At 42.4% G+C, this 24,968-nt stretch overlaps 1 protein-coding gene across 2 annotated transcripts in view; it reads left to right on the top strand.

Annotated features, from left to right (window-relative positions):
• The window catches only part of SPAG1 (sperm associated antigen 1), a 69,165-nt gene extending 45,295 nt beyond the window's left edge, over positions 1–23,870 (top strand). For both annotated transcript variants that reach the window (XM_045077989.1, XM_045077990.1), the window contains 7 exons: positions 4,609–4,761; positions 8,815–8,981; positions 11,693–11,825; positions 13,222–13,348; positions 21,093–21,257; positions 22,408–22,779; positions 22,887–23,870. In XM_045077989.1, coding sequence (XP_044933924.1) covers positions 4,609–4,761; positions 8,815–8,981; positions 11,693–11,825; positions 13,222–13,348; positions 21,093–21,257; positions 22,408–22,779; positions 22,887–23,018 — 1,249 coding nt within the window. In that variant the 3' untranslated portion in view covers positions 23,019–23,870. The remainder of the gene's footprint in view (positions 1–4,608; positions 4,762–8,814; positions 8,982–11,692; positions 11,826–13,221; positions 13,349–21,092; positions 21,258–22,407; positions 22,780–22,886) is intronic.
• The last annotated feature ends 1,098 nt before the right edge of the window (positions 23,871–24,968 follow it).

Below are 24,968 nucleotides of genomic sequence, written 5' to 3' on the forward strand. Positions count from 1 at the left end.
TAACTTGTGTGGACAACCTCATTATAAGATGAACAATTTATTATTTTTTTTCAGTGTTAGTATCAGTGTATTGATATGGGTAAAAACTTGCTACTATCTGTGCCTACAGTTTAAATATAAGGTGTTGGGACGCCTGGGTGGCTCAGTGGGTTAAAGCCTCTGCCTTCGGCTCAGGTCATGGTCCCAGGGTTCTGGGATCGAGCCCCGCATAGGGCTCTCTGCTCAGCAGGGAGCCTGCTTCCTCCTCTCTCTCTGCCTGCCTCTCTGTCTACCTGTGATCTCTGTCTGTCAAAAAAAAAACAAAAAACAAAAAAAAACTTTAAAAATAAGGTGTTGAGGGGCTTGGATTTTTTTTTTTTTTTGCAAATTTTACATATTCAAATTTAAAATAAATACTATTTATATTCACTTGGCCCTGACTCTAGACCCCATCCACTGTTGGGCTGGCTCAGATTGATTATTACATTTTTAGGAGCTGGTTGAAGTTAAATTGGTAGCTTGAAATCTGCCATGGTTGGAGTACTGACAGGATGAAAATTGGCAAGCACCTCAAATCTGGGTTTTTCTTCTCAGGAGAGCTGGTTGGTAAACATTTACCACTGCATTTAACTAATAAAACCATACAAATTTGTGGAATATCAAGCACATTGTGATAGGCAGCACAAGTGTCTGTGGCTAACAACGTTAACCTTTAGATTTATCTTGGGTCTTCCTAGTGAGGGAGTTCAGAGCTACGGTTAAAATGTGGGAACCCTACAGTTAGAGCTACAGCAAAACAGCGGGCTCACCTTAACCTTAAGTGAGATGGTTTAAGGTAGCATTTTCTTGCTAAAATTTGTTGTGTTTCAGTGTACATCTGGGAGGAAGTCAAAGACGGGATTCCAGCCCCGGTGTCTAAGAAGGCTAGAATGGAGGTTTGTCTGGAAGGAGAGCAGGAGACTGGCTTTAGGGTGGGGAGGGAGATGGGCGGTGGTTTAGTTAAGATGTCCTTAGATAAGAGCTGTGTTCTAGGCCAGGGAATCCTGTTTTGCTGGTCAGTACTGACCTCTATGGAGCCCGACCTACTTAGGTGTTTTCTTGATACCTGGCATGTGAGTCCCAACCTAAGGGGCATGAGGTGATTTTACTCCAAAGCAGTGAACCTCAAACTACTTTTAATGCTAGAAACCGTGATTTTCTTTTGTGAACATGTTGAAATAAATGTATTTTAATCTGTATGAACCAGCAGTCATTTAGTAGCCAAAGTAGGACTATTTCCTTTTCACTTAAAGAAAATTCCATACATTTTCATGGAAACCTATGTTTTAGTTTTTCACTGAATTGTCTCCCCTCTTTGGAGAGTTGTTTTGTGTGCCATGAACCCTTATTCCAAGACAAGTCGTAATAGGAGTCAAACTTCAAGAAAAAACTAAAATAAACTCACGGGGGCAAACTTTCAAATAAGGGAGAGAGGGGAACCTGTGAATTAACTTTCATAGCTTGACCTATGAAGAATAACTTTTGATACAGTTTGGGGGAAAAGTGTTTGATTTTACACATCTGAACTCCTGGGGCCTGCTCTGAAACACTTCCTCTGAGGTGTGTCCCAGGGGTGTGCTGAGAGGATGGATCATTGTTAGGAGAGTAAGGGGCTTCTGAGGAGCTCAAGGGGACTCTGGGCCTTGCCCCTCTCCACACCACAGCGTCTCCATGTTTCTGTTTTAGTCTTCAAGGTGAACCATGAATCAGGGAAAAAAGTTTAAAACCATTGTCCTAGAAATTGCTTTATGTTTTCAGAATTGTTTATCAGCTAAAAACAAAAACAAACCCTCTTTTCCCATGCTAGAGAACGTTTTGAGGTTATCTACACTACACCAAAAAAAAAAAAAAAAAAAAAAAAAAACCTTCCGATGACTTTCCATTGAGAATAATTTGACAGATTGACTAAAAATGAATGTTGCCTGGTAATTCTCTGCGTTTGCTCCTTTTTTGCTGCTCTCTGACAGGCTTCAAATTAAAACTCGGCAGGGTCTTAACTGTATTAACTTGAATAGTTAAGCCTTTGTGAGCTCTGGCTTAAAAATTCTGTTTTTATGAATGAATGCCCCCCCCTTTTTTTTTCTTAGTGGAATTTCCATTTATAAGCTCATGTTCATTTTCAGGATTGTGGTTAAAGAGAAAAAAAAAAAAACCTTGCATTTACTGGGCTGGGAGTGCTGAAAATTGAATGCATCGTCTCAGTGTTATATTCTGTGCCTACCTGGGGTCCGTCTTCAGTGGCTGACTAGCACCTTGGGTATTGGAAGTCTGAGGGGACATGGGGTAATTGTGGTGACATTGGGTAGTTGTAGGAGTATCATACACATTTGTCATCTTGGTTCATGTTGTTAATATCCCCTAAGTATGAAACAAAGCTAGATTTAAGGCAATGGTAAAAGTGATAGATCCTTGGGGCATCTGGGTGGCTCAGTGGGTTAAAGCCTCTGCCTTCGGCTCAGGTCATGATCCCAGGGTCCTGGGATTGAGCCCCGCATTGGGCTCTCTGCGAAGCAACGAGCCTGCTTCCTCTTTCTCTACCTACTTGTGATCTCTGTCTGTCAAATAAATAAATAAAATCTTTTAAATAAATAAATAAATAAATAAAAGTGATAGATTCTTTTGCTCAGAGATCAGTTCTCTAGTGTTTTAAGAGTTTTTACTTGATCTTAGTTTTACTTTTAAAAAAAAAATGTTTTATTTCTTTGACGGAGATAGAGTGAGAGAGAGGGCACAAGCAGGGGGAGTGGGAGAGGGAGAAGCAGGCTACCCACTGAGCAGGGAGCCTGACATGGTGCTCGATCCCAGGACCCAACATGACCTGAGTGAAGGCAGACGTTTAATGACTGAGCCACCCAGGCACCCCTTAGTTTTACTTTGCTTTAACTTTCCTAAGTTATAAAAGTAATACACATTTTACAGAAAAAAATTTTTAAACCCAGTGTAGTACAGCGGAGATCCTTAAAATAACCCACAGTGGTAACACACCCAGGCAGAACAAAATTAATTACAGCTGGTCAGTGACAGCCTCTATGGTGCCCAGCCTGGGAGCATACCCACCTTTGCCATGGAGTATCTGTACAATGTGGAGAATTGTGAATGACTCCAGCAGAGTTCCCTTATTTATGGTATTTCTGTATGTGTGTGGTAGGCAAAGCATAGGTTCATTCAGGAGGTATTGGCTAAGTGCCTCCCACGGGCCAGGTGGTGATCTGGGCACTGGGAACAGGCACTGTCCTGGCTTTCCCAAAGCCAAAATTCAAAAGAACTGCCCTGTGGGCAGATCACACTCCTTTCCCCTCCATCTCCTCACCTGCAGCATGAACTTGAACTTGCCCTCTTGGGCAGTTTGGTGAGAGTCTCCAGCAGCAGATGTGTCAGGTGGCAGGTGTCCTGTCAGCTTCCTCCTTGCCAGATTACTGTAGACAGGAGTAGACAGCAGATCCCCACGACTGTTGGAGAAGAAGTAAAGCAGCCCTCACTTGTGCTTTCCCTGAAGCCCGTTACACATCCGCTGTGAAAACTGCTTGTAGCAGAAGAGTGACCCTGAGAAGCAGACCTGCCGTCCCTGATACTGGGGGCCGGGGCCACAGACCCTTCCTGCTGGGTGTTTAGCAAGTAGGTTTTTCCTAGGATTTCTGCTCGCCATGTTTTACAGTTTCAGTTATGTTTGCAAAAACGAAGTGTATGATAGTTTTCATTCATAAATATGGTCTCTGGATTGTTCTGTTTCAGAATGTAATGAAGTCTGTTGTTTGTGAAGTAGCTTTAAACAGTTACTTCAAACAAAACCAAGGAACATAACTTTGAAATACATCTCTGGTGATGTTGGAAATACTTCATAGCCTAAAAAAATGCAAGATGAAAATTCATGACTTCCAAGAAATCATCGTATACTTACTTCCTTCCCTCTGGTCCATTTTTGAAGCCCTTTGCCAGCAAGTAAATCATAATAAACTGAAATTAAGGGAGCTGATTTTCAAAATGTAATGCAGATTTTTGTGGTTCTGTTCTGTGCCTTATTAAACACAGGTGTGAATAAAAATTTTCCTTTTAATCCATCAGTAGGTAACAAGAATCTGTTGAAAGCTGACTGTATTTGGTGCCATGGTCGGCTCTGTTAGGGCAGAGGGAAGGGATGGGGCATTGGAGAGGGTGGGGCGCACTCTCTGCTGCCAGGGAGCTCTGTCTCAGTGGGGGAAGAGTAAATGCTACTGTGCTTTGCTACAGGTTTAAAATAAAGGAACTGGAGGCACCTGGGTGGCTCAGTTGGTACATCCGACTCTTTATTTCAGCGCAGGTCATGACCTCAGGGTTGTGAGACCAAGCCCCTGCATCAGGCTCTGCACTGGGAGTAGAGCCGGCTTAGGACTTTTTCTCTCTCTCTCCCCCCACCCAAAGTAAATAAAATAAAGGAAATAACCGCAAGTTTGATTGTTCTTTAGCCCTGAGTTTGTCTTTCTGGTGTATTCCTGTGTCCTTGGTGTGAAATACCAACTGTACCCTTTTCTGAAAGTCTAGTACTATAGTGTATATTTAGTTACTAGAAGCTGAGTAATTTTCAAAACAAATGACATAATGTTTTTGTCTTAGGGCTCTGGAACTTCATCCATTCTCAGTCAAACCTCTTCTTCGTCGAGCAATGGCCTATGAAACTTTAGAGCAGTATCAGAAAGCTTATGTGGATTATAAAACAGTGTTGCAGATAGACTGCAGAATCCAGCTGGCAAACGACAGTATTAACAGGTAAGCCAGCCTGAGGCGGTGTCTCGCGTCTTGTTCTGTACTGGAATTACATGTTTTTCTCTCTCCCCTCTGAGAACACTGTCAGAGTGTAGACATGTCCTCAGTTACTCACTTTGTATGCATGGTTTTCACTCCCATCAAAACCAGAGGGTTCTCTCTCTAGCTTAATTTCTAACTGTCCTATAATCCACTTTGAGTTGTCCTGTGACACCTTTATATTTGCGTCCTGGTCCATTAATTACAGTAAAATTTTTTTTAAGCTTAGGATATAGATCTTTGCTGTTCGGAATGCACAGAATTTAATTTTACAGTATTTGTAAACATCTGTGGCATTAGGAAGGTGTCCTCAGTGATGTTGTAAATCAGTAGTAATTCTAGGACAAGATCCAGGAATGTAGTGAAAACTGCCATATCGAATCTTCTTCTCCTACAGGGTTTTGCACATGCTCATTGCACCACATCTGTCAGTGGAAACATAGCCGCTTATTGTTTCTCCTCAGGAGAGTGGATGTCTTCATGAGCCTGCTAGATTTTGTGTTCTGTGCCCTTTAAATAGACACTCATCATAGGATGAGTATTAATTTATATGGTGAAATAGCAAAGAATTTGGATCTAATTTGTATTATGATCTATTTGCCCCCTGAGTGAGCATGGGAAGGTAAGAATTTCCAGACTTCATAAATTGCTTTCAAGTGAAATTAAAAAATTTTGAGTTGGATAATATTGCTAGTTATGTCTTCTATTTTCTGATCCCATTTGTCCAGAATATACCTTACTCTGTGCGTTACACTGTGCCCTGTGTTGGTCTGGTGTACCATGCCCTGCTCCCCCCCAAGACAAAAAAGGAAAAAATAATCTAGCTTCTGTATTTAAGCAAACCAAATATAGCTAGGGGAAAAAAATAGAAGACAGATTATCCCCAGCAGTGAAAATATGTTAGTAAGGTGGGGAGATCACAGGGAGGCCGGGCCCCATTGTGTAGGCTTCATTTGTTGGAGAGCGAGCGCCTGACGAGGTCTTTGAAGAGGACTGTTGGGACAGGAGGAGACCTTGAGCAAAATTGTGCAAGAGGAGAATGGCATGTTTTGGATGAATTCATTTGATGAAATACACCTTACCTCCCCCATAGTCCCACTGCACTTTGTAGAGGACTGTTAGAAAGATCTGTATGTAGAGCCAACAGCCATTTCCTGGAGTGTCTGTTCTGGTCTGATCCCGCAGAACCTGTCTGACCCATGTCTGAAAGGGGTATTCATTGGTTATTGGACCTGAAATGGGGCCTCATCGAGCCTTGGGCTTTCACAACCTTCTTGATCTTGAGCTTGTAAAATTTGGACAGCGTCACCTGGGAGTCTCAACCATTTGCCCCGTGGCACAGCTGCCTTGCTGAAATGTCATCGGCTGCCTGGAGACACTTTTCTTCTTTTTGGCCCGGTTAATTCCTTCCTGTCCTTTAGGAGAGGACTTGCTTCCTCCAGGAAATGACTTTCCCCGATAGACCCACCTACACTCCAGTGTACATTACTTCAGGCGCCTTTCCCAGCTCCCCCGGAACACGGTGCCTTCTCTTAATTACCCTGCTTCCATATCATTTGTAAATTCTCTGTCCCTCCCTTTTTGTAAAATTGTTTTTCTGTCATTCTACTGGAAGTTCCTTGAGGTCAGGAATTGTGTTTTATCCGTCTGTGTAGTTGAAGTATTTCATACAGTAGATAACGTCAGTAAGATGTGTTGAATGAATTCATTCATTCATTCTTCAACACATTCTTCACTCCTCTGGTTGGCTTTTAATTTGGCCATCATCTGTCCGGTCATCTCCAAGGTAATTGGGAAAGAAGGATCTTCTCACAGAGCTTGGGCTTCCTATGAAACGAAGTGGGAAGACAGCTGAAGTAGCCGACAGCGAGGAAGGGCCTCTTGGGAGGTGTTGTAGGAAAGCGAGTTCACAGTGATAGGCGGGAAGGTCTGAAGGGAGGGGTAGTTACCTGAGAGGCTGTGATTACTCCTATCTGTGAACCTTCTGCACTATGTATTTTGAAGTAAAATTCACGGAACATAAAATGGACTATTTTAAAGTACGCAAGTGAGTGGCCTTTAGTTCACACGTACACTTGTACAACCTACCACCTCTCTCTGGTTCCAGAACATTCATCATCCCCAAAGGAAACCCTGTATCCCATGAACAGCCACTCATCCCTTCTCTCAGCCCCTGGCAGCCACTCATCTGCTCTCTGTCTGCGGCTCTACCTGCCCTGGGCGGTCCCTGTGAGTGGAATCCTAGAGTCCGTGCCTTTCATGCTTGGCTTCTTTCACTTAGCGTGACGTTTTCAAGGTTCATGTTGTATGTAGACTCCGTGAGTGCTTTTGTTTCTTTTTGTAGCTGAATAACAGTCCATTGTATGGAGATAGCACGTTTTGTTTATCCGTTCATCAGTGATGGACGTTGAGGTTGTTTCCGTCTTTGGGCTATTGGGAATCGTCTGCTGTGGGCATTTGTGTAAAGTTTTTGTTTGCACATCTGTTTTCAGTTCCTCTTGGGGTATATCTAGGAGTGGAATTGCTGGGTCATATGGGAATTCTATGTTTAGCTTTTTGAGGATTGTGTTGCACTTTTAATATGTACTTAGGTTCTTTTATACAGATTGAGTTTTAAGATTCTTTCATTTTTTAATTGAGTGTTTCTGTTACTGTATAAGAAGATGAGGAGGCTTTGTCTGGTTTGCCATATATATTTTTCTATACAATACCCATAAAATTTCACTGTTCTTTTTCATGAATCCCATATTTATGCTTGCTTTTCCATGTGAGCAACAGCAGCTTTTTTTTTTTTTTTTAATTTAAACATTTGGGTTTATTTTGTTTCTGTCTTCCATTAACCATATTCCTCTCTTCCTCTCCAGGAATCTTATATGTTAAATTTCCCTGCATATACTTATTTACTCCCTGGCAACACATCATCTCTTTTCAGCTGCTTCTTCCTTCCTCTCTGCTGGTAATACAAGTTTTGCTTGAAAATTCTCTTTTCTAAAGCTTTTTTTTTTCTTCTGCAGTTGTGGGTGGTCTTACATTATTTTTGAAATTAGTTTCTTTACACTAAGATGTATGAGATTTGGTTTGCATAACCAAAGATCACTATTGAAATTTTAGTTTAAACTGTAAAAAAAGTATGTGGGTTGTATCTGTCTCTGTATAAATATAAAAACTACTCACACAAAAAGTACTGCTGAGTTAGCTAACTTGAATGTGTTCTACTAATTACCTGTAAATCTTCTCAGTCTTGGAACACCTTTTTTAAACCAGTTTCATTTGAAAGACATAATTCAGTTTTGTCTTTAAACTTAAATATGACAATGTGTATGTTTAAAATGATGACAAAGTGGTAATCAGGGATGTTAATCTGAACTTGATGATGGCCATTAGGTAAATTAATAACGTAAGGGCCCTTCCAGTATCCTGCCTTTCATCATTGTGTATATGAAAGCACAGTAATTGGATAATTGTAGAGACAAAAAAAATTTCAAGGTAAGACTATTTCATATGTAAAAAATGTTCTAAGAAAAAATAATGTTCCAAAAAGGAAACAAAAAACAGTGTTCCATACAGCAGCTTGCCCTCATGCGGTCTTGTATACCTGTCTTTGGTGTATGGTTTGGGCATAGACATTCTAAGTGTTTTTGATTATTCTCAAGAGTAATGCATTATCAGTTTAGTAATTACATTAGATAATCATGTGGGACATTTCTGCTAGGCCTCCTAAATTTTACCTTTATATTTTACTTTTTTATCACATCACATATGCATTTAAAAATTTTTAAACCAATTAGAAATGCCTTCATTTTTTCTTTTGATACAAAAAGGATCTAAAGTTAACATAGTTTTGGGCAACTTTTAAAAATCCTTTTAAAGACCATTTATGGGGACAGCAGATAGCTTAAGACTGTGTTTTCTGTAGGGAAGTACACAAATGCAGCACTGTAAATCTTACTGTTGATTTGAGCTTCAGTGATATAAAAAAATGACATGATCAATAGAGAAAACTCCTTTTCTTTTTAGAATAACAAGAATTTTAATGAATCTGGATGGACCAAGCTGGCGGGAGAAGCTGTCACCCATTCCTGCTGTGCCCACTGCTGCACATGTGCGAGCCTGGCAGCCTGTGGCCAAGACGCCCCCCAACCAAGGGGGAGATTCCTGCAGCCGGCCCCAGCCCAGCATCGCAGGTGGGGGAAGCCTACACATCCTTCTTTTCGAAGTTATCTTGAGCTGCGTGTCTGTTTTCACAGGAAAGCAGAAGGATAAGGGCATGCACTCGGGCATCAGACCCAGGTTTAAGTTAAGACCCTGTTTGCCCTCTACAGTTGTAAGAAGTTGCTTACCACATCCACTGTCTAGTGTGTATGAAAGGGGAGGATTAGAATAACTGTCCTGTGGCTTGTTCTCAGGAATAAATGGAGATTTGCATACAAAATACTTAATAAAGGTTTAGTTAACAGTATTATTTTTAAAAAGAAGTAGCATGTAGTTCTTTCCTACACCTGTATGTGGCAGGGCTTAAAGTAATAAGATTGGTGTGTTTGAAATAAAAGAACAAAGCTCTACCACATAAATATCTAGCAGGTATTTCTTTCTGCCTTATATCATTGTTGTTAGCATATCTACATTCCCATAGTACCTACCTCATTGCTTTGTGCAAAGTCTTTAATAAATGGGACCCCACTCTTGCTTTCTGCTAAAAGCCGGTTGAGGCCCCATTTTTCCTTCCTGCTTAGGGACTCCATGTGGGTCCCTGGTTGAGGCTTATCTTGTAGAGACCCTGAGATTCCTGAGTCATCATGTGGCTCCCGTTAGACCCTCATCCTCTTCATTGAATAGAAGGGAAATGCAGGGAACATCTACTAAGGCTTTAAGATTATTCGGCAGTTCTTAGAAAACCTTGGAGCTCTCTGGTTTTCTAGAGCGGGCTATCAGTGGAGTCTCCCACAAAGCATTTGCTCAGTTAAGTGTAGTTGTTTATTAACAAAGAGCACGTCTAACTACACTGCAGATCTGTGTCAGCTAATCACAAGCATGAGTATAATCAGCGCTTTCTCTCCAGATTTATGTGGTTATTGGAATAGGTGCCAAAAGCTTAAATACAGTGGGAGAGGAAAAGCTTAAGGAAAGCTTTTCAGCAAATGGGCAGGGAGGAATCCCTGTGATACTCTATTTTAGGGCCTACATACAGCAGGATGTATGGGGAGTGTCATTTGGTCCCATCGTGTGGTCTTTTGAAACACAAAACATTAGAAATACTCTGTGATTTGAAATAAAGGGCAAAAAGTTACTATTTTATGCCCTTGTGCTGGGGACAAATAAGATTATTGTTTACATTCCAAGTTTATACTATAAGTTTCAGATATCAAGATGTTTAGATTGGAAATTTAAAGGTATATTTGAAATTTTAATTTATGGATTCCAGTTTTCTATCAAGTTACTCCATTAGGTAGATTTCATTACATAGGTTTAAAACTTCAGGTTTTCGTACTTTATGTGTCATAGAAAACTTGTTGCAAGTACAGAAAATCTATTGACTTAATATGGTTTAAGGAATATCTTGGCTCATGTAACTGAAGGTTCAGCAGGGCTCCAGTCCTGACTGAAAATAATAGAACCTTAGCAGTTGTAGGCTTTGTGGGTAGAGGTCTGTGAATGTCCAAAGGGAGAGAGACACCACTGCTTTGGGTGGCATTAATTTAAAAGTGAGAAACTATGTTACCCTAGCTTTTTGGGTAGGGTAACCAAGCCCTAGCTTTTTTATCTATGCTGTTACTTTCTTGACTCCTGTTCTGTTGGTACCTCTTTAATGGGTCACGTGCCCATTCCTGAGCCGTCCCTATGACAAGGATATGCCGTGCCCCGATTGGCTGAGGCCTGTGTTCCTGATGGGTGGGGTCAGCTTCTCCTGAACCCCTAAGTTGAGTAGGAGGGGGGTGATAGCTGAGTGGACATACAGGCACCATTAGGAAGGGGAGATGAACCCTAAGCAGAGTTGGCTGTGGTCACTGCAGGAGAGCAAGGCAGGAAATGTTAATAGTTGGGACTCTTTCACTGCAGATAACGGAAAACCCAGCCTTTTATGGTATAAGGGAAAATGGTGGTCTCTTGGCTCCTATCATGGAAACGTCCGCAGGTAGAGTAGCTGCATGGATGGCTAGATTCAGGACTCAGAGGTTCTTCTTTAGCTCTCCGTCTTGGCCTCTTTCTTGCTTTTTTTGACCCCATCTTAGAAATACAGAGTCTCCCCTTGTAATCACCAGATGGCAGGGTAGCTCCTCTTCTCATATTCTAGGAGAAAGAGCAAGTGATACCAGAAGTGACCACAAAAATCTGGTTGTAGCTTATTGGCTCTCATAGGCCCATCCCTGACGAGTTAGATTACTGTGGCCAAGGAAGTATAATGTGCTGATGGTAACACAAAGATTACTCCAAAGAGTTGGGCTAGGGTAGGGCTCGCTTTACCTAAACTGCAGGACGGAGAACGAGGGAGGTGTGGTGTGGTTTTTCCAAGGAGATGGGGTACTGGACAGACGTCCATCTCAGCTGTGAACAGGTTCGTTTGTGCATTTTTTGTGAAATAGTTACTAAACCAAACACTGTATATGTTTGTATCTCCAGTAGAGAAGACATACCAATATGGGTAAAGTGATGTGATTACTTAGGTTTTATTTTCCAATTTGAAAAAAATATTGTTGTAATTGTATGATTTTTACTTATAGTCAGTTTGTCTTTTTAATTTGTATACAAAGCTTCATTCCACTTCAACTTCAGCTCTGCGTAGTTAGTGGTCAGGTTAACTTGCAAGAGAATATCTGCTTACATATGTACTGAAGATGTTGTGGAGGTGCTTATGTGAATCCTTCTTTTCTTTTCCCCCTTGGGGGGTGTCCCATAGATGAAAAAATGTTTAAAACCCTTAAAGAAGAAGGAAATCAATGTGTAAAGGACAAAAACTATAAAGATGCCCTTAGTAAATACAGTGAATGCTTAAAGATTAACAACAAGGAATGTGCCATTTATACAAACAGGCAAGTTCTTTGTAACTTTATGTATTTCTTACGTTAATTTTTTTGGTTAAAAAATACAGACAAATTAATTGCCAAAGTATTTTTTTCCCATCATTTTGACAATTTATATAGCATATTGTCCTAAGTGAGTGTTTTTCAGAGAGACTGACAGCATGCGGTGCGCGGGCTGGGGGGCACTGGCAGCCGCTCAGTTGGGCCTGAAACCGTCTCTCCCTTCGGCGTCAGTGCAGACAGCTCACCGCCCGGCTGTCCTGTCCTCCCTCCACCGGCCTGCCTTCCCCTGCCCTTCTCAGGCTTCTGAGGTGTAGATCCCTGTTTCACTCCGCGTGCTCTCTGAGCCAGTCCATCTTCTCCGCAGTCCCACTACCGCCTTTCCGTGGGAACCCCTGCCCCCCTCCACCTCCCCTTGGGCTCCAGACCTGAGCAGTCCACTCCGGTCTGCACTCCTGACTGACTCCTCCCTCTCCCCGGCTGTCCCTGAGCTTGGATGTCCTCGTCCCAAATTCCTTGGTGGGAGCCTTTCTCTCCGCCCTCACCATTGCCGCTGTCCTGGGCCACCACGTCTCCTCCTAATGTGTGCAGCACCCTCCGTAGCACCCCGCATGTCGTCTTCCCTCCGTCTCGTTCTCCAAGCTGCAGCTGGAGCCATCATTCTGAAACCCGGTAAACATGTTAGCCCGTTTGAGAACCCATCGGTGGACCTCCATGAAGCTCAGGAGAAAGCTCAGCCTTCTTTCCATGATTTACGGGACCCTTCACCATCTGGCCTGGCCTCCCCTCTACCTCACCCCTGCACCCAGCCATATGGCACTTTTCTTAGCCCATCAAGAGCACTGCATGCGGATGCGCTCTCGCGCTCTCTCTCTCTCTCTCTCTCTCTCACTCTCACTGTGAGACTCTGCTATTGCTGGGCCCTTGGCCACCACTCTCCCGTCCTACATCTGAATTCTCAGCCCAGTGCCTTGGACCTGAATAATTCTCACCTCCTACTCTGGAATTCAATTTGAATGTAACTTCTTCTGGGAATTGTTCCTGGACGACTCCTGCCCTTGCCTCAGCCCCACCAGATGCAGTGAGATTCTCAGCTGTGTGCTCCCAGAGCATTCTGTTTTAGATATTAGTGTGTTTGCACGATTTACTGGTTTCTCTCTTCCACTAGACTGTAGCCTCCTTGAGGGGCCCGGACTGTTATTTTGTTGGCAGTTCTATCCCCAATGCCGTAATTACATGTATTGCATGAAAATGCCACGGTCGGAGTAAAATGTTAGGGTTCTGTGAGACAGCTGTGGTGTTGAAGCTGAGCTATGTTCTGGTTTTTATGAGCTGTCTGAATTCTCAGATACGTTGTTTTTGCTGTTCATAACGCATCATTACTTTCATAATTACGTTCTACCAGAGCTCTCTGTTACTTGAAACTGTGCCAGTTTGAAGAGGCAAAGCAGGACTGTGATCGTGCACTTCAGATCGATGATGGGAACGTGAAAGCATGCTATAGACGAGCTCTGGCTTATAAAGGACTCAAGGTGAGGAAAGCTTCATTTTCATCTGTAAATTGCCGCTCTGAAAATAGCATGTGGATTTTATGAACATAAATCCTGGATTTAATCCTGGTTCTGTGCGAATCAGGCTTACGACCTTGGAAGAGACTTCACATTTCCCCTACCATTGATGTAGAACTAGGTAATTTCTAAGATTTCCTTCCAGCTCAAAAATGAGGATTTATTTCCTGATTTTCTAAGGAATTTTTTTAGTTATCATAGGTCTACTTGAAGGAATAGGAAGATTGAATCACTGAAGGCAACCAGCGGTGTCACTGGTTCCTCCACCAAAGATTTGGGGTTGTCTATGGGGGTGGGAGGAAGGCGTTGGAATGGAAGATTGATTGACTCAGTGGAAGTTGGTAGAGACATAGTGGAGATTGGGAGGCTCATGGTGATTTGGGCCTTCAACTGGCTGGTCATCAGTGTGACTGTAGAGTGATAGAGAACCACATCCTTATTTCCAGAGGAAGTATTGTATAGTTACACTTTTACTTAGGCTGATTCTTCTGTGTGGAACTATTTGAATGAATGTTAATGTTTGTAGAAAATGACATCACAAGGAAAAATTAGAACATAGGGGGCTCTGGCATTTCTTGAAATTATGGTATTTCTTTAAAACCAATTTTTTTAGGGTCTAAAACAGTGCACTTCACATGTTGTAAGCCTGTCAGAGATTTTTTTAAATTGAGGTATAATTGACATGTAGCATGGTATTTGGGTATACAGAGTAGTGATCGATTTGCAAAATGCTCACCACGGTAAGTCTGGTTAGCAGCTCACCCGCGCACATCATTACTGTTGTTTTTTCTTGTAATGAGGACTTTTAAAGTTCTTCTGTTGTAGCAACTTTCATTTACAGTACTGTTGTTATTAACTGTTGTTAACTGTTGTCACTGTGCAGTACATTATTGTATGTCCCCATGACTTAATATTTTAATGGGAGGTTTGTACCTTTGGACCCATTTCACCCACTCCGCACCCCCTGCCTTGCCTCTGACAATGACCAGTTTGTTCTTAGTACCTGTGAATTCAGTTTTGTTTTTGTTTTCTGTTTTTTCCCTACGTTTCTTGTACAAGTGAAGTCATATGGTAATTGCCTTTCTCTGACTTATTTCACTTAGCATATGCCCTCAGGATCCATCCGTGTTGTTGCAAATGGTAGATTTCCTTTTGTTTAACTGAATAATCCTCCATTGTGTAGGTACACTGCATTTTCTTTATCCGTTCATTTACTGATGGGCACTTAGGTGGTTTCCACGTCTTGGTTGTCGTAAATATTGCTGCAGTGACCATGGGAGTGCTGGGATCTTTCCGATTTAGTATTTTCATTTCCTTCAGGTAAATACCCCGAGCTGGGATTGCTGGATCAGATGGTAGTTCTATTTTTTGTTTTTTGAGGAGCCTCCATGCTGTTTTCTGTAATAACCACACCAACATACATTCCCACCAGTGCACAAGGGTTCCCCTTTCTACACATCTTCAGTAATACCCATTGTTTCTTTTTTGTTGAATTTAGCCATTCTGACAGGTGTGAGGTGATAACTCATTGTGGCTTTGATTTGCAGTTCCCTGATGGTCAGTGATGTTGAGCATCTTTTCATGTACGTGTTGCCCATCTGTGTGTCATCTTTGGAGAAATAATCTGTTCGGTTCCTCTGCTCTTTTACTAACCGGATTCTTTTTTTGATACTGAGTTATAGGAGTTGTTTGTGTATTTTGGATATTAACTACTTATCAGATATGTGATTTGCAAATATTTTCTCCTACTTGGTAGTTTTTTCATTTTGTTGATGGTTTCCTTCACTGTGCAGAAGCTTTTTAGACTAGGTGTGTCCGACTTGTTGATTTTGTTACCTGTGCTTTTGGTGTCAAATCCAAAGCCCAAGACCAGTGTCAAGGAGATTTATTGCCTATGTTTTCTTCTAGGACTTTTATGGTTTTAAGTCTTATGTTCGGATTTAACCCATTTTGTGTTGCTGTTTCTGTACAGTATAAGAGAGTGGTCCAGTTTTCCCAACACCACTTATTGAAGACTGTCCTTTCCCGTGAGAATTCTTGATCCCTTTGTCATAAATTAATTGACCACATATGCATGGGTTTATTTCTGGGCTCTCTATTCTGTTTTATTGTTCTCTGTGTTTGTTTTTATGCTGGTACTCTACTATTTAGGTTACTATAGTTTTTTAATATATCTTGAAACCAGGAATTGTGATGCCTTCGGCTTTGTTCCTTTTCAAGATTGCTTGGCTGTTTGGGGTGTTGCCAAGTTCATATAAGTTTTAGGATTGTTTGTTTTATTTCTGTGAAAACGGCCATTGGAATTTTGAATAGGGATTGCATTGAATCTGTAGATGCTTCATGTAGTATAAACATTTTAACAGTATTAATTTTTCCACTGATGAGCATGAATTGTCTTCCCATTAATTTCTGTCATCTTTGGTTTCTTTCGTCAGTGTCTTACAGTTTTCACTATATATAGTATGTACAAATCTTTCACTTTTTTGGTTAAATTTATTGTGAGATATTTTATTCTTTTTGATAGTTATAAGTAGAATTTTCTTAATTTAGTTTTTGATTTTTGAATAATGTATATATCCCCATGTAGCCACCACTCCAATCAAGGTAAATAACATTCACATCTTTCCAGAAAGTTCCCTGTGCCCATTTTTCCTTTATTTCCCTCCTTCTCTGCCCACCCCCAGGTAGCCATTCATCTGGTTTCTATCACTGTAGATTAGTTTTGCTTCTTTTTGGCGGTAACAGTATAATTGTATAGAATGTACTGTATTCTTTGGCTTTTTTTTTTTTTTTTTAACTCAGCATAGCATTTGAGTTATCTATATTCTGTACCTGGAATTGTTTCTTTTTATTACTGAGTTTTATTACTGAATATATCACAGTTTTTTTTTACACATATTTACCAGTTAATTACTTCTAGATGTTTCCATTCTGGGGCTGTTAAGAATCAAGGTGCTGTGATTATTCCTGCCCACATTTTTTACGAAGTTGCACATGAACTGGTACAGCGAGAGGCCAGGTGCAGGTGGGACTGGGGATGGGGCGAGATGGTCGGATCATGAAGGGCCCGGGAGGTCTCGCTGTGGTGGACAGGCTTGATGCTGAAGGTGGTGGGAACCCCTGAGGGCCAAGGGGACATGAAGAGTCAGATTGGGCCGCAGCGCCAAAGCTGGATCACCGGGGGCCCAGCAGGGTTACCTGCCTTCATGAAGGAAGGTAACAAATAGATGGGGGAAGAGAGAAGAGTATTAGTTTGCCGGAACTTCCAGCCCCACACATCGTGGCTTAAATGACAGAAATGTGTTTTCTTACGGTTCTTAGAGTTCTTAATTTTAAGATTAAGTTGTCAGCCGGGATGGCTCTTTCTGAGGGCTGTGAGGGAAGGACGCATTCTTGGCCCCTGTCTTTGGCTTGTGGATGGCTGTCTCCTCCCCGGGTCTTCACTTTGCCGTCTCTCTGTACACGTCTGTCTGCCAGCTTCCTCTTCTAGTAAGGACACTGGTCCTGCTGGATTAGGGTCCACCCTGACGACCTGATGGTAACTTGATTACTTGATTACTTCTTCAAAGAATCTGTCTCTTCAGAATGTGGTGCATTCTGAAGTGCTGTGGGTGAAGCCTCCCAGCAGAAGAATTTTCAGGGGGACACAGGTTAGCCCGTAGCAGGAAGTGAGGGGCTAATTCAAAGGTGTTTAACGGTAAACACCTGAGAATAACATGTCCCGGGGAAGGAGCAAAGTGGGTAGCTCCCTGCTTCCTGGCTTGGGGACTGAGGGGTGCAGTGCAATAATGGGGGTGTTCAGGAGGAGGGAGAGGGATAGTTCAGTTTAACCTTACCGAGTTTGAGAGAATTCTTTCAGTTTCATGCCCATCACTCATCACTGACAGGGAAATATCTAAAAATATCTTCTACAAAACCTGGGTTTTGCTGCGAGAGGACAGCCCTTTTTCTACGTAATACAGCCAATGAGTCCAAGCTGTGCACATCCAGGGCCCAGACTTTTCTGTTTTCTAGATCCTAGATCCACTGAGGTGGTGCTCCAGCTGCCCTCGCGCTGCAGGAACACGCCGGGCGGGGGCGGGGGGGGCAGGAAGGGGAGGGGGTGCCCGGCGTGTTCTCAGGGATGTTGTAAAGGACACAGATCCAGAGCCGAGTGAACTCACGTAATCGGGTCGGGAACACACGTAATCGGATCCTGAGCACGGGAGCCTCCGTCCGCGCGAGGCTGGCGGCACCACGTTCCCTGCGCGTGGGGGCCTTTACTGTCTACCCAGCAGGCCCCTGGCTCCCCTTGTGACCTGACCCCTGCGCCCGCCCCCCCCCACCTTCTGTTAGCAACACGCTCCTTCCTAAACCTCAAGTAAAGGTTTCTTTGCTGGTGTGTGGCACCCTGAAGTAAGAGAGGCTGCTTCAAAATTTCCTCCGCTTTTTCGGAGTTGTGTGGATTCCAGCCGGTGAGGGTAGATCTGCGACTCTTGGGTGTGTCCAGACTGAAAGCAGGTTTCCCTCATGCTGGCTGCCTGGTTCTTGGAGCATGTTGCCCTGACGTAAAGGCAGAAGGCGTACTTAATGAAAGTACCTCTTTGGCATGAATTCTAGAAATTGTATTATGCAGAAAGATAATCCCAAATTGGAGTAATCCTATCCCATTAGGTTCTGAGGCTGGCAGTTGGTTTTTCTGGTTTAAGTTTTTGTAGCTTCATTTATATATCCTGTCATTGGAGTTATGTGCCAAGCAAATACAATTTCAGGATCCTCAAAGGCGACAGCTGCCTATAAAATGCGTCAGGACTCACAGCCGGATCCGCTTCATGTGGCTGTCGGGAGGAGGCTCCCAGTGTCCTGCCGCTAGTTCCCAGCCCAGCACCCGCTTTCTTAGGTCTTTTGTTCTCTAGATGACTTTAACTGTGTGCAACTTTGAAAATCATAGGGCTTTCACTTAAAATCTTTTTTTTCTTCCAAATTTTTGTATCAATTCCAGTTATCATACAGTGCACTAGTCGTTTCCGGTAGAGAATTCGGGGACTCAGCACTCATCCCAACAGGCGCCCCTCCCCCTGCCCCACCTCCCCTCCCGGATGGAGCAGTTCTCTGTAGAAGAGTCTGTTTCTTGGTTCGCCCCTTCTTTCTCCCCATGTTCATTTGTTTTGTTTCGTAAGCTTCACGTGTGAGTCAAGTCCGGTGGTATTTGTCTCAGACTTTCTTGCTCGAGTGCCGCTCCTGTGCTGGCTGTGGCTCGCAGTGGTGAAGAGCCCGTAGGGAATTTGCACCCATTAACTGGGCTGTGCTGTAAGGCCCAGACTAGCAGATGGTAATGGAATTGTTACTACAGTTGAAGCACACCTATTAATAGTATATATTTACAGGGGCACCTGGGTGGCTCAGTGGGTTGGGCCTCTGCCTTCAGCCAAGGTCGTGATCCCAGGGTCCTGGGATCGAGCCCCGCGTCGGGCTCTCTGTTCAGCAGGGAGCCTGCTTCCCCTCCTCTCTCTCTGCCCGCCTCTCCGGCTACTTGTGATCTCTGTCTGTCAAATAAATAAATAAATAAAATCTTTAAAAAAAAGTATATATTTACATAAACATGTGGGATTATACTTTTTTTCTTTAAGGCCTAATGAGGTAATTAGTGACTTCAACTTTTCCTTCTTTTTGCTGGAGTCACACTTGCTCTGTGTAGGCTCTGCTCTTCCCTCTGCCGCACGCTGTGTCTCTCCAGCGCTTGTGTTCCCTGACAAGTGTAGCAAAAGGAGACTCCTTCCCCATCATTAGGATCCATGGAAAACCTTGGCTTTCTTAATTGCATTAGTGCTAGTCCATACTTTATTCATTTACGTTTTAAAAAACTGTTTCTCTTCCTAAGACAGAAGCTTCCACGGGGCCGTAGCTGCCTGACCGTTCTTGGGATCTGGCAGAGGGACTCCGCACTCTTCTCTCTCGTTCTCTCTTTACATTTACTTGCCCCTGTTGCAACTCTTAGCAAAGTGTCATTTCATGTTTTCTTAAGTCTCTTCCGGACAGATCGCTCTTTTGGCACAGATTTTTTTTAAATACAAAACAAAAATGTAAGTTGAAGTCCCCTGTGATGTGGGACTTCTTCCATTTCCAAGGCCATAGTGTACAAATCTGTTTCCAGGCTTCTCACTGGGATTCCACAGCTGTGTTCTCATTCGCTTGGTGGGCATTGCTGCCGTGATCGTCCCAAGGATTCTCTGTGCCTCAGTTTCCTTATCTTTAAAAATGGGGATAGCAGGGGCGCCTGGGTGGCTCAGTGGGTTAAGCCTCTGCCTTCGGCTCAGGTCATGATCCCAGGGTTCGGGGATCGAACCCCGCACCGGGCTCTCTGCTCAGCAGGGAGACTGCTTCCCCCTCTCTCTCTCTCCCTCTCTGCCTGCCTCTCTGCCTACTTGTGATTTCGCTGTCTGTCAAATAAATAAATAAAATCTTTTTTAAAAATGGGGATAGCAGTTAGCATGTATAGGGCTATTGGGGGTAAACTAATACTAAATGCAGAGAATGGGAAGAGTGCAGAGTTACTACGACCGTAGCTTGCCCCGTTGCCCCTCCTCCTTGCCTTCCAGTTTGGTTCCTGGGATGAACACTTGGGCTGGACATACAGTGTCATTGTTTTTCTGTAGTCGGTTCCAGCTGCACTGTTGTGGCACAGAGGTATGTGGTTTGTGACTAATAGAATGTGATGGACTACGGTTTGTAAATAATTTACCTTTTTTACTGAACGAGAGCAGATCTACATTTATCTGTTTAAACAGGTCACTTTTGCTCTTGTGTCCTGCTGGGTGGAGGGGGGGAGGGATGCGGCCTGATGGCCAGCGCCCCAGGAACGCCCCATAAGCACTCGCTGCCTCGGCCTCCAGTGCGTGTTCTTGATCAGTGGGTTGTAAATACTTAGGGAGGCTACACATCACTGAATTCTTTGCCTCCTTACAGAATTAATTTTGGTTTAATCAAAACATTGTTCTAGTCTCTAATTCTTAAATGGCTTGTCACATCAGACTGTGATTTTGTGGTATCTCTCTCTATACCAGATTCTTTGCTATGTTTTGTTAAGCTCAGATCTCCTTTTCTTTTCCGTCAGCCTTCCCAATGTGTTGTCTGACTCTCTGGAAGAACAAATGTTGCTGCCAGCCGCTGGAATGGCATACGACTTTGAAGGGTTTGACACAAGTGCAGAGTATTATGTGACAAGTGACATCTGGGCAGCCTTTACATAGGTTTAAAGTTTTCCTTATTAATTCATTTATCCTTGGTACAAGCCTTGTGAAAACCAGAGTAGATAAGCTTTTGTTATCCTTAAAGATGAGAAAACAGAAACTCAAAAGATGAAGTAGGATTTTGTTCCCGTTTCATAATTAGTAGTTGCTAACCTGAGGGTCTTCATTCTTCCACTCACTGCACTCAGCAGCAACACATGCCTCTTGTATACCAAGGACTGTGAAGGCTGTGGTGACCCCAAATTGAACTTGAGTCTTCCAGCTCCAGATTCTGTGCTCGCTCTTCTCTGGAGGATGTTCTGTGTTACGGGTGTTAATATTTTAGTTCAAGACTACTGTGTGGGCCTGACGTCATCCTCCGGCTACTAAAGGGAACCCCTGCACACGTTCTGTGCTACTCAGCTTAATCATTCTCAATCCCACTTGAGCTCATCTGTGCTTCATAATGAAAATGGTTTTCTTTGCCTTCCTCTTTTCAGGATTATCAGAAAAGTTTAAATGATCTCAATAAAGTTCTTCTACTAGATTCAAGTATTATTGAGGCAAAGATGGAACTGGAAGAAGTAACCAGATTCCTTAACATTAAGGACAATACAACATCATTCAGCAAAGAAAAGGAGAGAAGGAAAATTGAGATTCAAGAGGTATTTGATAATCTTTGAAAGTACTCTTCGGGGGATTTTATATTGGATTCTAAACTCAGATTCCTAGGAGTTCAGCAAAAAATGTCCTCAGTTTTGTTTTTATTCTAATCTCCAATGAAGAAATTTTAACCAGTTACAGAGACAGAATTTTCCGTTGCCATAATTAGCCATTGTATTTCCCAGCTTGGGTCCACGGAGGGTATTGGGATTCTGCATTACTGCAGTTCCTCCTTTCTCTGCCTTCCCCCCTACTCTGGCCTACAGTTTGCGTGGTTTTCCACCCGGATTGCTCTGGGGACCTGTCGCCATTGAACTTTGCTTCAGGGTAGACCTGGAGAATCCTGATAGGACTGAAATCCTGAAAATTTCAGTGGCCTTGCCATACACAATAGGGATTTTTAGATTGATTTAGGCCTTGTTAGCACTCAGAAACAGGACTGGCCTCATCAGACTCAGTTTCTTGTGCTCTAGATTTTTGCTTTGCCTTTGTTGAAGAATGTCAGCTCATGGGGCACCTGGGTGACTCAGTGGGTTAAGTGTCTGCCTCTTGATTTTGGCTCAGGTCATGATCTCAGGATTGTGAGATCAAGCCCTGCGTCAGCCTCTGAGCCATCGTGGAGTCTGGTTTAGGATTCTCTCTCCCTCTGCTGCTCTCTCCTCCCTGCCATGGGTGTGCGCACGCGCACGCTCCACCCAAAAAAAGCCAGTTCCTGAATTCTTGTGTATTCACGAATGCTGATATCATCCCATTTATCACCTTATATTTCCATTATAGAGTAAAAGCCAAAAAGTGAGAGAAACCAGAAATCTTGTCCCTCTAAGGAGGAAAGAAAAAAGTCTCATGTTCATGTCTCTGTTAAATGTAAGAAAATAATTAAGCGTAAAATTTATCATGAAAAAGATAAAGTTGTTATGGGTCTTCTTTCATGGAAAACTATAAAAAAAATTCAAAATACTTTCATGAATGGATATTTAAAACGTTTTCCTAAAATGAGTAGATTTTACTATTATAAATTACACACTTTTCACTTAGAATTTGACTAAAATATAGCTTACTAGTGTTTTCCAGCTCCTTCCCATTTTAATAATTGTATCTTGGGATGTGTGCAGTGGCTGTTATGTCACGGTTTCATTTTTTTCCTTCATGAAGGTGAGCGAAGGCCAGGAAGAGGAGCCTGGAAGGACCTCGGAGGAGCTCTCCACTGACTGCCCTGTCTCTGAGAACGGGGACACAACCAGTGGGCCACCAGAATTCTATGAAAAACTACCCATCACCAAGCCTAACAACGCCTATGAGTTTGGTCAGGTTATAAATGCTATCAGTATGCGGAACGATAAAGAAGCCTGTGCACACCTTTTAACCCTCACTGAACCGAAAGATTTGCCAGTGTTGTTGAGTAACAAACTTGAAGGGGATACATTCCTCCTCCTTATTCAGTCTCTGAAAAATAATCTTATTGGTAAAGATCCCTCATTGGTGTATCAGCATCTTTTATATCTGAGTAAAGCAGAGAGGTTCAAGGTAAGTGCAAAATAACTTAATAATACCTGATTTTCTTCCAGGGTTTCTGTAACTCAAAAATGTTCATTTTTCTTAATTAAGCTAATAAGTTTTTCTCTTTCTTCCAGATGATGTTGACACTAATTAGCAAGGGCCAAAAGGAGCAAATTGAACAGCTCTTTGATGACCTCTCAGGCACACCTAACAAGCATTTTACTTTAGAAGATGTACAGGCCCTAAAAAGGAACTATGAGCTTTAAGTCAAGACTGTTGTTAGATTTCTTCCATGCATGTATGTGTTCCAGTAATGCTAGTGGGATGGTATTGTAATAGAGTTGCATGGATGAAACCTGGTTTAGAAAAGATCCTTTGATCTGGAGTATAAAGTATTTTACTTATTTTTATACATAGAACATGTATATTCTACAATATGCTTTTTATCAGTTGTAAATATTTTCTTACGTACCAAGACCTAACATCTTTATATTTAACAATTATATTTGGAACTTGTTTAAAGTACATTTTAATTTGTAGTACACATTTTCTTTTAATTACTCTCGTTGAAAATTTGAGTTGAATTACATTTCTTTGGACTATGAAGGATTCCTCTAAAGTGTGATAGAAATGTATTTCTTTAAAAATCATTAACAGTGATTATTATATTACCTTTATTTCCTGCTATGATACATATATATATATAAATCCCTTTTGTACTAGTTGTATATTACAGTAAGCTAGAGTAAATGCAACACTTAAGTCTTATAATAAATGATTAATAGTGATTATTAATTTAAGAGCTTTAAGAGGAACTTATTTTTTAACATGGAAACATTCAGAACAAAAATTGGCAAAAATTTCTACTACTTTTTACTAGATTTTAAATTAAATATCTTGCTTATGTAAATAACAAAATCACTACTGTATAAAAGCAGACTAAGCCTGCATTTTGTCCCCTCCACATTTTCCTCCAAGTTTAAATGTCCCTTTTCCTCCTCCTTTAAGCATGACCGTATTTATTCCCTTGAAGTGAAGAGATCTTATCATATTGAAAATTCCTTTGTTAACTTGGTCAAAGTAAAGGCATTTCTTAAAATAAAACATTCAGGTCTGTATCAATGTACTGTCCTTTATTCCTGTAGTTGTTAGAGTCAGTTCTCTTTTCATATTCAGTATCAGATCTTTCAGAATTACAGAATTTTTAAGAATCACTGTGGGTAAATGATAATTTTCAAGCTCTGGCATTTTTCTTTTTAACTGTTCTTTGTTCATTAATGAAAATCTGTGACTCTAGTCTTCAAGCAAAGCAAAGTTTTAGTAAACTTCAGAGACCTTAAAAGGAAACCTTCTCTTTTGTCCACAGTTACATACCCAGCACCTAGCTGCACAAGCCGTCTGGCGGTGGCAGACCTCTCCTTCAGAGGAGGTGCAAAGCAGTGAGTGCCTGTTGTGGGTCATGGTGGGAGAAATCCCATTTGTCTCCAGCAGCAGCCAGGGTACTGCAGTGGGACCGCCATGACTGTGAGGGGAAGGGAAGGGAAGGGAAGGAAGCAGATAAAATATCAAAGGGCATTAAAAGAACGCAGTTGCTGCGGACTGCTTCAAGACTTCAGCAGGAAGTCAGCCCATATACCTCTGGAAGTATCCCACTCAAGGATCTCCCAACCACATTGCCCCACCGGGTCCACAGGCACCCCGCAGCCCTAAGTGCTAAACTCACAGCAGCTCCCACTATGTGGCTGGGTGCCCGTGCATGCTCCTGATGGGGCAGTGGGAACAGGTGTGCTGATCACAGTGTTCTCAGAAAAAGGGACCAGGGTCTGTGGGCAAGGGAGGAATCGCCAACTGGAGCCTTGGAGCTATAGCGCCACCTTCCGGAAAGTAGGTGTCGAGCAGCCAGCCTGGTGAGTTATAAGAAAAGATAAAGTTTTAAGAATTCTGCCACTAGAGGGAGCAAGAAGAGTGGAGTGGCTGAAAAGTGAAGGTAGCAGGGCCTGGGAGCAGCACTCCTGTCAGAAGGTAATCAGTAAAGGCTCTGGAGCCGGCGGCGACTTGAAATGGGAGAACAGCAATGCAAATCCACAAACACGAAAATCAAAACTTTCACCCCCAAAAGATCTCAATAATTCAATTCATCTTAAAGACACACAATATTGCGAATCTAGCTGATGAAGAATTCGGAATAACTGTTTTGAAGGACACAACTAGTTACT

The sequence above is a fragment of the Mustela putorius genome, unplaced genomic scaffold (genome assembly GCF_011764305.1).
Source record: "Mustela putorius furo isolate JIRA1106 unplaced genomic scaffold, ASM1176430v1.1 tig00000228_pilon_pilon_pilon, whole genome shotgun sequence".
Lineage (NCBI taxonomy): Eukaryota > Metazoa > Chordata > Mammalia > Carnivora > Mustelidae > Mustela > Mustela putorius.